We start from the raw sequence: 15,652 nt of genomic DNA on the forward strand, positions 1-15,652 counted from the left end.
AAAGACAGGCAGACAGGCAGACAGACAGACTGACAGACTGACAGACTGACAGACTGACAGGCAGATAGACAGACTAACAGACAGGCAGATAGACAGACAGACAGGAAGACAGGCCGGTAGAAAAATAATAGATGACAAAGACAGTCATAGATCATATAGATACATAGTTAGGTAGATAGATGGACAGATTGATAGAGGATAAATTGACTTAAAGACAGACAAACTGATAACCATACAACAGACAGACAGACAGAGAGACAGACAGACAGACAGACTTGTCAAAAGGCGACATAGAGGCCAAGTTGGCATCCAGCAGTGTGTCTTTAGTGCTGCCATTTCTGATCGACAGTGAAGCTTTTATCTCTCCCCCAGAGTCGGTCTAAACGTTGGTGTTTTTTGAAAAAGAAAGGCCTCTCGCTCACCTTTAGGATTTTTTCACCTGAGAGTGGGGACGCAGGAGGCACTGCAGGGGGGGGGGGGGGGGCGGTGGCAGTGCGAGTCAGTACTAGACCATTGGGTCCACATGTAGCTACCGAGACGAGAAATTAAACACTTGACGATCTCTGGGCACTAATAGGTGTCAAAGTGTGTGTGTGTGTGTCTCTGAAAGAAAAGGAATCTGCCAAGTTGTTGCAAAAGCGATCTCCGGATGTTAGAGGGTAATAGAGGTTGATAGCTTGGCTGTTAAAACCTAAATGGCTTGGGCAATATTCATCCCTATGTTAAGTAACTGATATCAGCTCAGTTTCATCCTTCAGTGCCTCTGACCCTAAATGTCTGCTCGCTTTCAGAGGCAACACCCAGGTCACAGGCTTTTCTTAGACTCTGCTAGTCTGGCAATTTTTTTAGGAGCTCTTCATATTGCACATGGTGTAATTAGTTCTTTGTAATTAGCGCAATTTATTGCTTTGTGTATCCCTTTGAGACACAAGTACTTGAACACAGAGGTCTTAATTTGCAATATTACACACTGTGTAATTGGGAATTTGTTTCCTCACAGCCCTGAGAGACTCGCAGACATGTTCACGTATAACCGGAGTGGACAGGGAAAACAGGTCGTGTTTCAAGAATCATTTGGTGCAGGGAGGGAACTTGCGCCTTTTATGTAATTAGACCTCGCCCCACTTTATTAAAAACAGTCAGTCAGGAGGTCATCAGTTACCTGCTGGACAGTGATCAAACCTCAGACCTAGAGTATTTTGGTTGCTTTCAACAAGCTGCACTCTGGAGATTAGTGAGGTTTGACTCAATGTCTCCTGTAGCTTCCTGAGTGCAGATATCAGCAATATCCCCAACTAGATACTAATAATAGTAAGAATAATAATGCCTAGCCCCATATGGAATGAGATATAGTCCCTTATTGGTTTGAAGTGATGATATTAAACAGCATTATATGGGCGGGTGACAATGCAGCACCAGCCAATTTCCCTAGATATGAAAAAGAGAAGATTGCAGGTGGGATTACCCTGTGTGTGGTCAGAGGGAAGGCAGCCGCCACTGCCAGCGACGTTGTCGCCTCGCTCTCCCGCTGATTGTTTGCCTTTGAGCCGCCGCTTGTCCTCCTCCTCTGCTTCTCCTAGTTTCTGTTTGTCTTTCGGAGGCTCATCCTCCCCCTTCTCCCTCTCCTCGATCTGTTTGTCTTTGCACGGTTTTAGAGGCTGGGCTTTTCCCTGGCTGAGCGGTGGCTCGCTGTCGGAGCTGGAGAGGATGACGCGCGCCTGGTCCCTCTCAGATGAGGGGGGTTGCTGAGGCCTGGGTGGCTCTGAGCCAGCAGAGAAAGAAGGAGAGAGGAGGGAGAGAAAGATGGAGATTACTTTATTGGCCGAGCTGCAGAGTGTGATCAGACTTTGAAGAGTTTCATTCCCAAGTGAGATATCCATCATCTGAGGAGTGTGACAGTGTGACAGAATGACTGCTGACATGAAAGTAAAACTCAATATGGCTCATTAGTGATGTTATTAGCTATCATAAGTCCTTTACTGACAATTTCAGAGGTGTGAATTGGATAGAAATTAGCAGGGATGTAGTGGAACGTGTAAACACACCCAAGTCTGTGTAGGAGGATGTTCATTTTTACAAGGAAGCATTCACAGTGCAGATAAAACACTATCCGGGAAATGTTTCTTTAATTATCATCAGACCAACCACTAACTGAAAGCGTCCACTGCTGGGGACACCGTAGTCTTTCCTTGCTCAGCAGCACGTCAGCAGTGAAACAGAGAGCTGCAGATGGAACACCTGTCCCCCCTCCCCCCCACCCCACCCTCTTCCACCAGCCCTCGGATCAAACAGCCAATATAATTTGCTGGGAGAATGAATTATGCTCGCGTCACGTTGTTTTGTTAATTGCCCGCCTGCATCATGTGCAATCAAATCTAAACAAAATAATTGTCAGCGATTGCTGCATCTGTGCACCCGGGTGGTATTCAAACAGCTGATAATGGCGGACTGCCAGTCGCAGATCTCGCTTTAAAGGATCAGCTTATGGCACCTCATAGACCGGCTATCAAGCTTGTTCTGCAGCTCTGCTCTTAAACCATTCATGTGCTTTTCATTCATGCACAATGCTGTAATTCTGTGAAGGTCAAGCAGAAATCTAAGACATAAAAATGTTAATGAATGCAGGGATTATGCCATCACCCCAGACTTCAAATAATTAAAAAATTATACTTTTAAGTCTTGTTCTGAGCGTTTTGTGAAGGTAAAATCCAAGGTAGCATTAACAGGCAGATGTGAATCTCACATTTAGCCTGTTGCGCAAAACTTCTTCAAGAGAAGTACTATACACTTTCTTTTCCCTACTTTCCTGGTTAAATTTAAATCATATCCTTTCACATTATTTGTTGAACTTGAGGTGTGAAATCTAACAAGACAGTAAGTTGTGAGACTTCGGGACGCAGAGGGCTAATTAGTGATCCTGCCTCTTTGCTGCTCGTTTCTTCAAAAGGCCAGCCTCTAGTCGGCTTCCTCAAATGTCATCTGAGTCTCCGGGCTCCTGGCCCCACCGCTGCCCCCCTTTGCTAACAAGCTGAGCGAGACCGCAGAGAGACGACTCAATTTGTGTTAAGCTGTCCCCACTGAGGAAGATGTTAACGGGGAAATCCTAGAGGGCCGCGCCTCGACTTTACCAGTCAACCCCCTTGTTTTCCCCCCCAATCAGGGCCCCATTATGTGTGTAGTGGCTTGATAAGGTTCTAAAATTGAGTCTTGAATCCAGACACACAAACGTATTACTACTACTACACACTGCTAAACACATTCAAAAAGCATGTGATCTTCTGCATGATCCAAGGCCATAAGCGTATGAGGAAAAGCTTTTATTGCAGTCTGCAGGGAATCAAACAGCTGCAGCCTGTGACAAAGACATATCAAACAGTTCGACAAAGATTCAACTGGACTTTGTTGTTAAATGCTAAAAATCAGGACAGGCATAGAGTGCTAGCTGAGAGGTGCCGAGAGCCAGGAGATAACCAAATTGCCCTCTTCCTGTGTACATCACTGACAGTAGGTGCTGAGAGACAAATTGCTGGTCTACTGGTGAAAGAGCTGAAGGACTAAATCATGCCCACGCTCTGAGCCCGAAAAAGCTGCAAACACAGGAACTCCACACCCCTGATTCAACCTGAAAATGGTTGAACAGAGGCTGTCTGGTTGTTTACTGGTGCTAAACCAACTACAGGAAAACGGTTCAGACGAACCATGCCAAACCCTGGCACATAAAGAGGTAATAATCCATGACAGGTTGATTAAAAGTAATTCTCCTGCGCTGACAATATTGCACAACAGTGATTCAATTTGTATCAAATTAATGAAAACTCTTTAACATCTGGAAGCTGGTAAGCGCTCCAACCTGCTGCACAGAAAATCATTTTCAGTGGTAAGTGTGAGAAGTGATGACCATCATGGTGAAAGAAATGCAAACTTAAGAAAAAATGATGATTGGGTATTGTAAGACAACAACAGCTTCTCACCAAAGATGTTTTCAAATGCTTAAATCACTGTTTAGCTAAACCCCTCCACTGAAACAGGCCAGGAACAGGTCCAATTATAGGTTAGCAACTGTAGCAACACCCTGTGCCTGTCAAGCTTTGGATTTCTCAACATAACAAAGACCCATACTTGATATACAAGAGGTTTGGAGGGGTGTGTTTTTTTAGCCTTTCACAGGGCAAAAACACAAGAGGAAAAGTGTATGGAACTGATTAAACAACTTAAGCTAAGTTAGATGTTAGCATATCTAGCTAACTAGTTTATTACCTACAGTAGCAACCTACTTTCAAGGCTAGGGCACATATCATTCATGAATTACATTAGAAAAACCCAGTTTAGGACCTGAATGCATAGAAACCAAGATGCTATATCAGAGTTATCAGAGGCTAACATTAGCTACTCTGACCTGTTATGAAGTATGAATTTTGAGAAGTCAGTCTGCCTCTGTAATCATTTCATTCATTTTTGTCATTCAGGCTTGACAGATGTAGCCACAGTTGCTAAGGGGGCACAAGGCTCAGCGAAAGGTCAATAATACCACTTTAACATTTGGGAGCCTCTAATCTGCCATTTCAGCCCTTTCCCACATCCAGCTTCAGTTCCTTTCATCGAATCATCGAAATCTTTCTTTTCTTTTTTCATTTTTATGCATCTCATTCTGGCACATTTCATTCTGGTACAAATGCCTCATGGTACAACAGACCAATCTCCTTCTGCATGCTGACTCTTCTTCCTCTACAGCTGCTGGCTTGCTGTATCTTTGCCATGCTGCTCAAATCCACCGACAGTGGAAGCCAAATGCCTGGGAAACTTGTTCCCTTACATTAATATGATGTCCTTGAGTCACATGCTGGTATTCTGCAATTCTCTGCAGCATGTCTTAATACTAGTGACACAACTTGAGACACAGCCGTCTTTGTATTTATTGTGAGAAACATTTCTCGTGTCATACTATAGGCTCTGAACTGTTAATTTTCTTACAGTTCCACGAGCTGAGGATTGCAGTGCCAAGTTGAGAGATATCTCCATAAATACAGTTGTTATTTTTCAGCACAGTCTGCCATTTACAAATTTAGCAGGTTGTTAAATTCCCTGTCTAGTGAGCTGACACAGCCTGATGCTGTGAATGCAGAGTGGCGCTTGTGACAAAGAAGAGTGTGATTGCTGAATAGTTATCAAGCATCTGCTGCAGCTAAGCATGAAATGGTGGGTGAATTTTGTAAAAACGTGCGTGTGTGTGTGGGTGGCTGAGTGTGTGTGTGTGTGTGTGTGTGTGTGTGTGTGTGTGTGTGTGTGTGTGTGTGTGCGTGTGTGCGTGTGTGTGTTTGTGCTGCTCAGAAGCGGAGGTACTGGTTGTTTGAACTGTGTGTTTTAAGTGCGCCATGTTCACTTCCAGTGGACTGGAGCAGCAAACAGACCTTCAGCCCAGCCAATGTTTACCATGCTGTTACACTAAATATAGAGCCTATATTAGCATCAAGAGACTTGAGAGTCATTAATGCAGTGTCAACCTTTTTTTGAAAGACAGGTGAGAAATTGAATGTGTTATGAACAAAATATTAATGTAAAACTCTGCGACACGGACTGTATCATGAATATGTGCTATGATTAAAATAATCATCCTGACTGAGAGATTCATGCACTTTTTGCATCTTATATCAAAACCACGGCTGCTTCCAAGAACGAGGAAGGTTGCTAGTAAAATAAAAATAAATGAGATTTTTTAGGTGTTGAGCAACAGTAGCAATGAAAAGCGTCCCCACTCTCAGGTGAAAGAATCCTAAAGGTGAGCGAAGGGCCTGATTTATTTTTCCAACTCTGGAGGAGAGATAGAAAGCTTCACTGTCAATCAGAAATGGCAGCACTAAAGACACTGCTGGATGCCTTTTAACATGTACCTTTCCCTAGAGAGAACTAATATCTATCTATCTATCTATGTACTGTACAAGGCAAAACCGAGGCCTCTGTATATAGTATCTGACCCTTTCATGGCTTTTTGTAATACTGAACTTTTAATAATACAAATTCTTCCGCTAATTTTCAGTGGAGGTCTGTGTCAGATTGGGTTAAGATGTAACAACAGGACCAGTTTCACCCAAGCGTGAAGACACATAGGTTTGTATCACTTTAAATTACAAGACCACTATTATCAATGCACCATAAAATTCAGAGGAAAATCCTGCATTAAAAAGAGGCACTGGAACTGATTCTGCCTAAATATTATTGCTGCTGAAACTGCATCGAAATTTTAGGGTGTTTTTTTTTTTTTTTTTAAGTCATCTCTGAGCTGATCTGATGCTTCTCAGACATTTAAAGAGCATGGACCTGCTGCCTGCCAGGTCATAATGACTTCCCTCCCCTCTTTTTTTTTTTGCAAGATACAATCATAGGCTGTCAGAGATATCAACTAGAGCCAGCTCAACTTTTCCCAACTTTGTGTGAGACGTTTGCAGCAATAGTAGGCGCCTGTTCGCTCTCTCTCTGTCTCTCTCTGTCTCCCTCTCTCTCTCAGCTTGACAGGTGAGAATTATACTGTGTCCTTGTCATCTGCAGCGAGAGAGGGAGAGACAGACAATATTCTCCTAACAGAGCTATTTCAGACTCTGGCAAGCCTGCCTCCATCTTTCGCTATCATGCATCTCCATCTGGTGAAATCTGTAATGCTGTTCAAATGTATTATGTCAACAGACTGCTACGATTGATATTGACGGGAGGGAAAATAAAGCAATGAATGGATTTCAGCTTCAGGTGCTTCATTTCAAGCAAGAGATGATGGAATTATTGTCTCTTACTTAATGGAATCCAGTTTGTTTTGCAATCAGTGAAATGAAGTTTGTGAATAAATGAAAAGAAAAAATACAGGAGCACACAGACACAGACACACACACATTAGGGGGAGGATCTATCAGATGATTTGTAATGTTTCTTGTTTCTTAATCGTACCTGACATGACAGCAGAGGAAGAGCGTGGGAACTCGCACATCTCGCAGTAAGGCAACAGGATGCTGTTGGAGTAGGTGCAGGCTCCACAGCTCCACGTCTCAATCAAAGGGTCGGGCTCTGACAGCTTCCGCGGGGCCATGAAGGAGACCAGAGCGCCGGGGCTGCCGGAGCTGCTCCCCCCAGCCATCAACCTCCTCTTCCCCCTGAATCGAGACCTGGGGCTCGGGCTGGGCTGCTGCGCCCGGAGCCTCTTCAGCTGGGGGGAGAAGTCCTGGTCGGGTGTGGCGGAGGTTCGGGAGCCGGACTTTTCTCCTCTCTCCTCCCTTTTTTCAGAGTTCGTTGCACAGCCAGCAGCTGGTGAAGCAGTTGACTCTGGGGAGATGGAGGGAGATGTTTCTCCATCTTCTGTTCTCTTCCTCTTCTTGTTGCTGGCGCTCGGGGAGAAGAAGGAACGGATGTCATGCTGCTTGTCTTTCTCAAACTAAGGAAAAAGATGCAAGCTCAAGTTAGTTTTACTCTTTATAGCGGACAGTTAAAACTTGTCACAAGCAACCTCATATATCATTCATTCATATATCACTGTCATGATGCCACAAGACCTGACAACTGTTTATTGTGCAACTTATTTTTATTTAGTTTAAAGATTCTTCCACTGTCATTTCTCAAGCACATTCACACCACGCAGGGCAAAGTTTGAGGTGCTGTGGGTTCCACAGTCACTGAATATGGAGCAGGCAGACATCAGAGAGAAACAACAGGCCACTCACGGAGAGGCAGAGATGTCAAAGGACGCTCTGCTGTATGGTTTAGTTTGATGAGAGGAAGAGGAGGACACAGAGGAAGAGACCCAGAGAGGACAGAGACAACATGTTGCCTTTGAGGGTGTCATGGCCGAGGCAGATGGAGGAGGGCTGCACAATGCGAAAGGGTTTTTGTTCATTTTAAGTTCAAATGTTGGTTTTCATTTTTTAAATAGTTCTTTATTCAAAGGAATTTGTTGTATTGGGGAATTTGTTTTATCTTTTTCTGTTTGCAAGGTTACAATAGTTTTGGATTTTTAGCATTAGGTTTTATTTCTATTTTATTTTGACTCTTCCGTTTTCACTTTCAGTTTAGTTTTAATTCGTTTTTTTAAAGCAGGTTTACTAGTTTAGTTTAGTTTTTATTAGTTTCAGTGTTAGGTTTTTTTTTTAATATTGGGGATTGACAGGAGCGAGATTCAAAAAGGTCAGAAAAAGTATTATGTAATTCAAACTCCACAAACATACAATTTTAATTATGTATTCACTAAGGACAGCTATAAAAGATGTGTGTTTGTGTGTCTTTGTGTCATTCATCGGAAAACATCAACAGGCCACAACAACAATAAGAACAACAGAACTTGGGCACAAATATGTAAAAAGCCGACACAAGATGCAGCCTGAAGTGTAAATGTGTATAATTGTGTTTCTGAGGTGAGATGCAGGTCGAGTCAATGTACTCGATTCAGTTTGATTCATTTAGATCAATCAATCAATCAATCAATGGACTGGACTGAGCAGCACCAGTTGAAGGAGCTGCAACACATGTTGCAGTTAATTAACAATAAAACACCTGACGTCATTAATACAGTGAATGTTTTGGACGCATACAGTCACATGTACTGGTCGTACACTGAGAGCCAATCAGCTGTAAGATATTGACCCATGTGGCACAGCTAAAAAACTGGAACTGATAAATTTACTGAATCTTTTACACACATTTAAATCTTATTCATGTTTACAGATTTGTGTACATTTACAAATCTCAGTATATGCAGCAATTTAATCTCTGCCATCTTATATCAAAACTCGTTATATATTGAGGGTATATTATCAGTGCAACCAAACAAAACCTCTGCTGGTTAATTATCTCAGAACTGAACTAAAGAAAGGTAAAACAACTGTGCTGATTTCCTCCAGCTGACTCACATGTGTGAAGAACACGTCGTCTTTCTCGTTCCCTGTGTTCCCCTCCGGCAGCAGCACCATCTCACTGGGCGTCCACACGTTGGCGAAGTTGAGGAACTCCCACTTGTCCTTGTCGCCCTCGTCCGCCTTCAGGTATTCCTTCCTCCCATTCAGAGTGCTCCCGGTCACCGTTTCCTGGAGGATGTGGGACGTTTAGGTTTATGTGGATCGTGTTTCTGTTTGGTTTCACCATCAAACCGTATCACGATGCAGTTACTGCTTTTTCTAAAAACTGCATAAGTTGTGTACTGAGAAGAATCAGTTTTCATTACAAATGAGAGATCTGATTATTAATGTATTATTAATGTAAATTAATGTAAATCCCCAAAGGGATTTCACTGATGCGTCTAAGTTTATTCATATATGCATAAAGCATACAAAGCAAAACAGAGTACACATGATATGTTTAACTACCCTGTATAACTATTTGTGCACATTTATTTATTATTGAAGCAGCTGATCAATAGAAGTGAGATCTGATTTATCCTTTACATTAAATAGGACACCACTGGTGAAATATGTTGCGACGAATGAAAGGCGTAACACAGATTTGCTGCCATAATGCTGCCCATGTTACCTTCCTGTTGAGCATGGACCACATGACGGTGTCAAAAGTGCCCTTGGCAATGAGGTAGTGCACGTTGACCGAGGACGTCTGCCCGATGCGATGGGCCCGATCTTCAGCCTGCTTGATGTGACCAGGGTTCCAGTAGAGCTCGGCAAACACCACATGGCTGGCAGCAGTAAAGGTCAAACCCTGGAGGAGGACACACACAGACACAGACACAGACACAGACACAGACACAGACACAGACACACACACAGACACACACACACACACACACACACAGACAGAAATAATAAGCCAATCATAACAAAAAATACCCCATTCAACCAATGCAAATGGCACACTCCAGCCCATTAACAATGAAATTTAATTTAGTAAAATCCTATTTAATAACAGAATGTTAGATGCTAATTTCCATAGTAGTGCTTCAAACACGTACTTCCTTTGACTGGCAAACAATGCATTCAGTCACTCAGAATAATTGATGTCAATGAGTTTATTAAGTTGTTATTAAGAGTAAAACACATTTTCAGCATTTAGTTTTATTTACACAAATCCTGATTATGATTCACTACAACCTATGACAGTTGTCATAATTGCTAATATGCAACTAATGACTCTATTCAGCCTATTTATTGTTGAATCACAGTACTACAGCACTTATTAATTTCCTCTATAATGACCAGGCAGTCTGTAGGAGTAGTGACAGCTGAGAGCCACAAACAGAGGTCACTGTATTCAGCTCTCTGAGTCTTTATTAGACATTCCTGTTGATGAAATAAGATAATTTCCACTTCCAAGTCATTTGAATTGCAGATCTTGCTCACAGTGGTTACAACAGCTAAAAAAATGTATAAAGAAAACTAAATGTTGAGTGTCCGTGTGTAAATACCTGACCAGCAGCCTGGATGCTGAGGATCGCCACTCGGGTTTCTGGGTCACTCTGAAACTTGTGGACCAACTGGATTCGCTCTGAGGAGGGCACGCTGCCGTCGATACGGATATAACCAGCCTGACAGGAGAGAGACACCGGTGTGTGAGGGAAAATTCAGCTCACGATAGATGACAGCTGAGAAGCGCCTGTCTGATGGAACAGCTGCAACACAAAAATCTTTGAATGAGCCTTGTGCCTGTTTTGAGAATGAACATAGTAAAGCTGCAGGATAAACACACTCTAATGATATAAAAATATGCTCTAATTCATATTTTTATATCAACAATGGATCAAATGACTGTGTGTAACTTGGAAGGAGGTGCTATTAGTTACAAACCTGCAGATAATTATCACCAAGAGCTGCAGTTCACCTCAGCTTGATGGAACATTTAGGTTCTTTTAGCTCATTGTTTTGGTTTTCTGGCTGTGAAAAACCTGCTGTATGATACGTACCTAAATGCCACGCAAAGTTAGTGACTGTCTGGTGAAAATAGCAAATCATTTAGCAGATATTTCTTTCAGGAAAAGACTAAAACAGAGCTAACAATACTGGAGTATGCTAATGTTGCTGTGTAGCTGCTTGATGTGTAACTAGGCAACTGCTCCCTAACATGTTCGTCATTTCAACTTTTTTAAATGTGTGAGCAAGTGTGTTTACTTCATGTTTTATTTTGTGATCTTGTGATTTTGTTGATTTCCACTAATGGACAGAACTCTTGGTGAGTAAAGGCATGAAGTTTGATGTTGCACTTGCAATGTTTATTCAAGACTACGAAGTTAACAGCAATACGTACAAATAGCTCCTTTAACATTAGCCAAAAGACGCTACTGGTCATACCAGACCAAGGAAGAAGGTAGCAGCAAAACCACCGAGTGTCTTAAATTGAAGACACATGCGTTTCAATGTTTATGAATTCAGCTTTTCATAAGTGACATACTCTCATTTATAAATATAACATAATTCAAATTTTCAACGCCATATTAACAAAGTCTTTTGTGCCTGATGTTATTTATCACAGATGCACTGGCCTGGGTATGTAGTCATTTGAAGTGACCCTCTCTCTCCTTTATGTGCATCTGAGGAAGAATAATGCATATAATTGGAGGAGATAATGTACGTGTGGCGCTTTGTACATTTCATTTAATTCACGACAGGTTCAGACAATTTTCAAGGGGTAGTATTGTCCACCTTTAAAAGGCTGGTGCTGCTTTGTGCTGGAACATTAAAGAAGAGGAGCATTTCATTATCCTGTTTTCTATTCTGTAGATTTTCAAATGACAGATGTGTGAATGAATGCACAATAGAAAACACTGAGGTGGTTAGAGTAAAGAACAAATCTTCTTTGAGAGAAAAATGAGAGCAGTAGGAGTATCACAATATTTTGTAACATTTTACAACACCAGACAAAGACAGCAGTGGCAGCATGTTCATTAAACCTGAACTTGAACTTGACATTCACAGAGCTGCTAATGCACTGTGGCGACTGCACTCTTTTGATTTTGGTCCACCGGTCCTGCGGAGCTGCTCAGTGGCCATCGGTAGGAGAGTGTGTTCGTACTGCAGAGCTCCCACATGTGAATGTAACTGTAACTGCATGAACATGAAGGAGAACCTTGCTGAGAAAGAACACAGAGGTCTGTTTGACTCTTCCTGCAAAAATAAAGGTCAAATAAATAAGCTCAGGAAGAACTAGGAGGGTTAAACAACATCTCAAGGTCATAAAAATGCTCAAAAATCAGCCTGCTGTTCCAACAGACTGGTTTGTCTCTTGCATTTAGTGTAAGTTAAAAAAAAAAAAATCCCTCCAACCAGGAGCACAGAAACAGTGATAATGTCATGTGATTGGAGTGCAGTCGCCTGTCTCTGCCGAGCTTCTCTTCACAGCGCGTTGCCTGTCGTTCCTTTTTTTAGCCCATCTCTGTTAATTGGTGAGTGCGAACGCACCAGAGAATGAGCGTCTCACGGAGGGATGTGCTATCACACGTCGTACCACAACACTACATTCAGTCAACACCTCCTCGACCCCTGCGACACGCACAAACACACACATACGCAGACACACACTTGAACTCTTTCACAGGTTGCTGGCGCCGAGCTAAGAGATATCGTTTTCTTGTGATGACTTGTGAAATATGCCTTGGGAGATTAGTTGTAGAAGTAAAGTTTACTTTCTTTGAGAGAAAAAGTAGAGTTTTCTTTAAGAATGAGGAAAAACCCTTTTAGATGATGATAGTTTTGTTTAATTGTGTTTCAAAAGTCTAATTTGGTAATAGTTTGGTAATAATTTAGGATATACGTTTCGCAAACAATTCACGACTTCTAACATCTGCTGTGTATCCCCCGCTGAAGCCGAGCCCAACTTGTGAGCTCAGAGCTCAATACTCTGTCTAAGTTAATCATGGATATGGCAGGGATTTGACTTATAAACACAGCAGGGCTATGGAAGAAAGAACAAAATGTAAGTGTGGGGCCAATTACCTCTGGTTAGCCTGGAAGGAGGAGTGAAATATGAATACATTCTGCACATTTAGTACTTCCAGGTTACCGTTAATGGGGTATTCAGGTCTCTGCGGCTGGAAAAGAATTTTAAAATCTTAAATGGAAATGACAGAAATGAGCATTTGTGCCAAAATGAAATATCAACCATATAAAAACAGTGCTCCCTCTTGTTGCAAAGCGACTGATACCAAAAGAACAAGACAAATTCTAGGATTTTTTAAATGACCTCTTAGAGGTTTAAGGAGACCACATCGAGACTTTTTAAGAGGGTTATGTTATAGAGGCTTCACGTACAGGAAGCTGGTTTTATAATTGACCATAGCTGATAAAAATTAAAGGACAGAATAAGAAAGAAAATGAATGTTTACAGTAAGAGATGTGATGTTAGAGTGACAGCTGCATTTTGTTCATTTAAATAAAAATTTTAAATTTAAATTTTAAAACCTTCTGACTATTTGACTGTATGTTTGCCACAAACCAACATGCACCCAAGTCTCAGCTTCACACAAGTCCCACCCGTTTGCCCATTTTTTAATCAGCCAGAAGTTAGCAGGCAACAGGCGCTGCCAAGATGGCGATGGCAGCCCACTTTGAGCTTCATAACTGCTCTTCATTCTATATATTTGATGAACCACAGAAACACTGACAGCCAATCAAAACACATCCAAATACAGGGCGTCGCATCCAGAAAATAAAATATGTAACTAATGTAGGAATTGTGGCACTCTGGAATATAAAGGTGTATTTGTTCCACACAGGAGAGTGGATTAGTAAACTGGTGTTTGAACATATTTTCTATCGGGAATGAAGTGTACTCTCTCTTTCTCTCTCTCTCCTCTCCTCCATGGTGCTGAAAGACACAGCACGACTGTGTCACAGCAGGGTCTCTACTTTTCAACTCTTTTCTTCTTCTTATCATTCATATCCTTATTAATAATTAAGCTAAATCAAGTGCTTTATCAATGTTGTATTTGCCATTTCTGGCAATGTAACACCTCAGCGTGTGCTTGCTTTTTACAGCAGGTTACCGTTCCTCAGCGGGGATGCTCACATTGTTATGGTAACAGTCTGAAGTCAAAGTATTAGTTCTCCTGGTCCATACAGATGCAGTATCAAAATGGTTGTTACTGCTATTGTATTTTTTATCTTTTACTTTTTATCTTTCATCTTTACCATCCGCAGCCGTCTGAGTACCTGGAACCTTCTATGCAAGGAAGAAACATGTGTTGATGGATACAGTGAAGTGAAAAAGGTTAATTATGTGCATTGTCCATGTATCGAGAATATAGTACATGCACCCAGTGACACTCACATAGTAACATCCATATAAATCCAGACGTAAACATGTACATCCCAGAATAGATGAGTGTGTTCCTGTAATCAGCGGGGTATTGTGTTCAGAGGGGATGAAACTTGCAAAGACGTGCTTTAGCTTCCTGTATCTGCCTCTTGGAGTAGAGGGGTGACCAGGGTTGGGCGTCGTGTGTGTGTGATGGTTATAACTGAGATCCAAAAGGTTGGGAGTGGGGAGACCAGTGATTTCAGAGGCAGTGAGCGTGACATGGAAGAATTTGTTCTTGATGGAGACAATGAACAGGGGAAGTGGTCGTGTAAAGACTTAAATTTAAACCACTAGTTTGTTTGGAAGCGTAAATTATTCCTAATTACTTAACGACCACAGCCGTTGCCTACCGCCCCTGTAACACGTTCTTGGAAGCCCCGGTTGCCTGAGGTTACCTTGGCCTCGATGACGGCCTCGGTGCAGGCCTGCAGCATGGTGAGGTGGTGGGCGAACACCAGGAACTTCAGCTGCTCTGCTTCCAGCATCATCTTGATGTAGTCTTTCACAGCTCCCGCCTGGCCACACACACACACAGAAATAGACACAGATGAAAGAGAGCTACTGACTCCATCACTTCACTGGTCGACCCCACACAGAGGAATCGGCTAGATCAGTGAAGAAGTCAATTAATCACCACGGCATCCTTTCTGTGTGATCGATTCTTTATTGAATGCCAAGGATCCAGACTTTAAAAGGAGAGAGTGCACGGAGCGACTGGGGCGCATTTGTCAGCTCGCAGATAGTGAGAGCAAATCAATAACTCACAACTCAGAGATATGATTGGTGTTTGCTCTATTTTTTTGGATGGGATTTCGGTGACACCAGACACATATTTCAGAAAATTCACCTTTTGATCCACTGCGAACACATGAATCCCAGAATTTACAACAACTTAATGAAGATAAAGCACCTGTTCAAATTTTTATTAAGTTTACAGACTTTTCAAATGTCATAATTAAATACATATATAATGTAACAATGAGAATCACTAAGTAAATTCAAACATTTTATGTGACTGCACTCAGAATATCGTCAGGACTTGCAAACACCTAAAAACAGATATATTAGGCTGGTTACCTGTCAAAGTGACAGCTACTACAGGAAGTAAAAGTTCAGTTTCTTTTCTATGTTACTCCCGAGTTTTTTTTCTTATATAACCTTGTTTTTATTCAAGGCTGGCATTTCTTTTTTATTTTATTTTCACCTTTTGGTCTTGTTTTATTTATGAAGTCAAAAGGTAACAATGCTTAAAAAACATCACAGTCCAAATGTAACGGCATCTCGCTTGTTTCTTGCTGAAGCCTCCGACCTTGATTGACAGCGTGAAGCTGACAATCTAAAAAAGAAAGCAGCAGAAGTGAGAGTCAGTTAACTGTACCCTGCAGGT

General features: G+C 41.9%; 1 protein-coding gene across 11 annotated transcripts in view; it reads right to left on the bottom strand.

Annotated features, from left to right (window-relative positions):
- Nucleotides 1–15,652, bottom strand: part of zranb3 (zinc finger, RAN-binding domain containing 3) — a 145,463-nt gene that overhangs the window by 36,563 nt on the left and 93,248 nt on the right. For all 11 annotated transcript variants that reach the window (XM_071463932.1, XM_071463930.1, XM_071463931.1 and 8 more), the window contains 6 exons: nucleotides 14,661–14,780; nucleotides 10,382–10,501; nucleotides 9,499–9,678; nucleotides 8,883–9,056; nucleotides 6,934–7,414; nucleotides 1,466–1,762 (listed from right to left, as the gene is read on the bottom strand). In XM_071463932.1, coding sequence (XP_071320033.1) covers nucleotides 1,466–1,762; nucleotides 6,934–7,414; nucleotides 8,883–9,056; nucleotides 9,499–9,678; nucleotides 10,382–10,501; nucleotides 14,661–14,780 — 1,372 coding nt within the window. The remainder of the gene's footprint in view (nucleotides 1–1,465; nucleotides 1,763–6,933; nucleotides 7,415–8,882; nucleotides 9,057–9,498; nucleotides 9,679–10,381; nucleotides 10,502–14,660; nucleotides 14,781–15,652) is intronic.

Source organism: Trachinotus anak, unplaced genomic scaffold, assembly GCF_046630095.1.
Source record: "Trachinotus anak isolate AG129_WGS33_773 ecotype Australia unplaced genomic scaffold, CSIRO_AGI_Tana_v1 ptg000026l, whole genome shotgun sequence".
Classification (NCBI taxonomy): domain Eukaryota; kingdom Metazoa; phylum Chordata; class Actinopteri; order Carangiformes; family Carangidae; genus Trachinotus; species Trachinotus anak.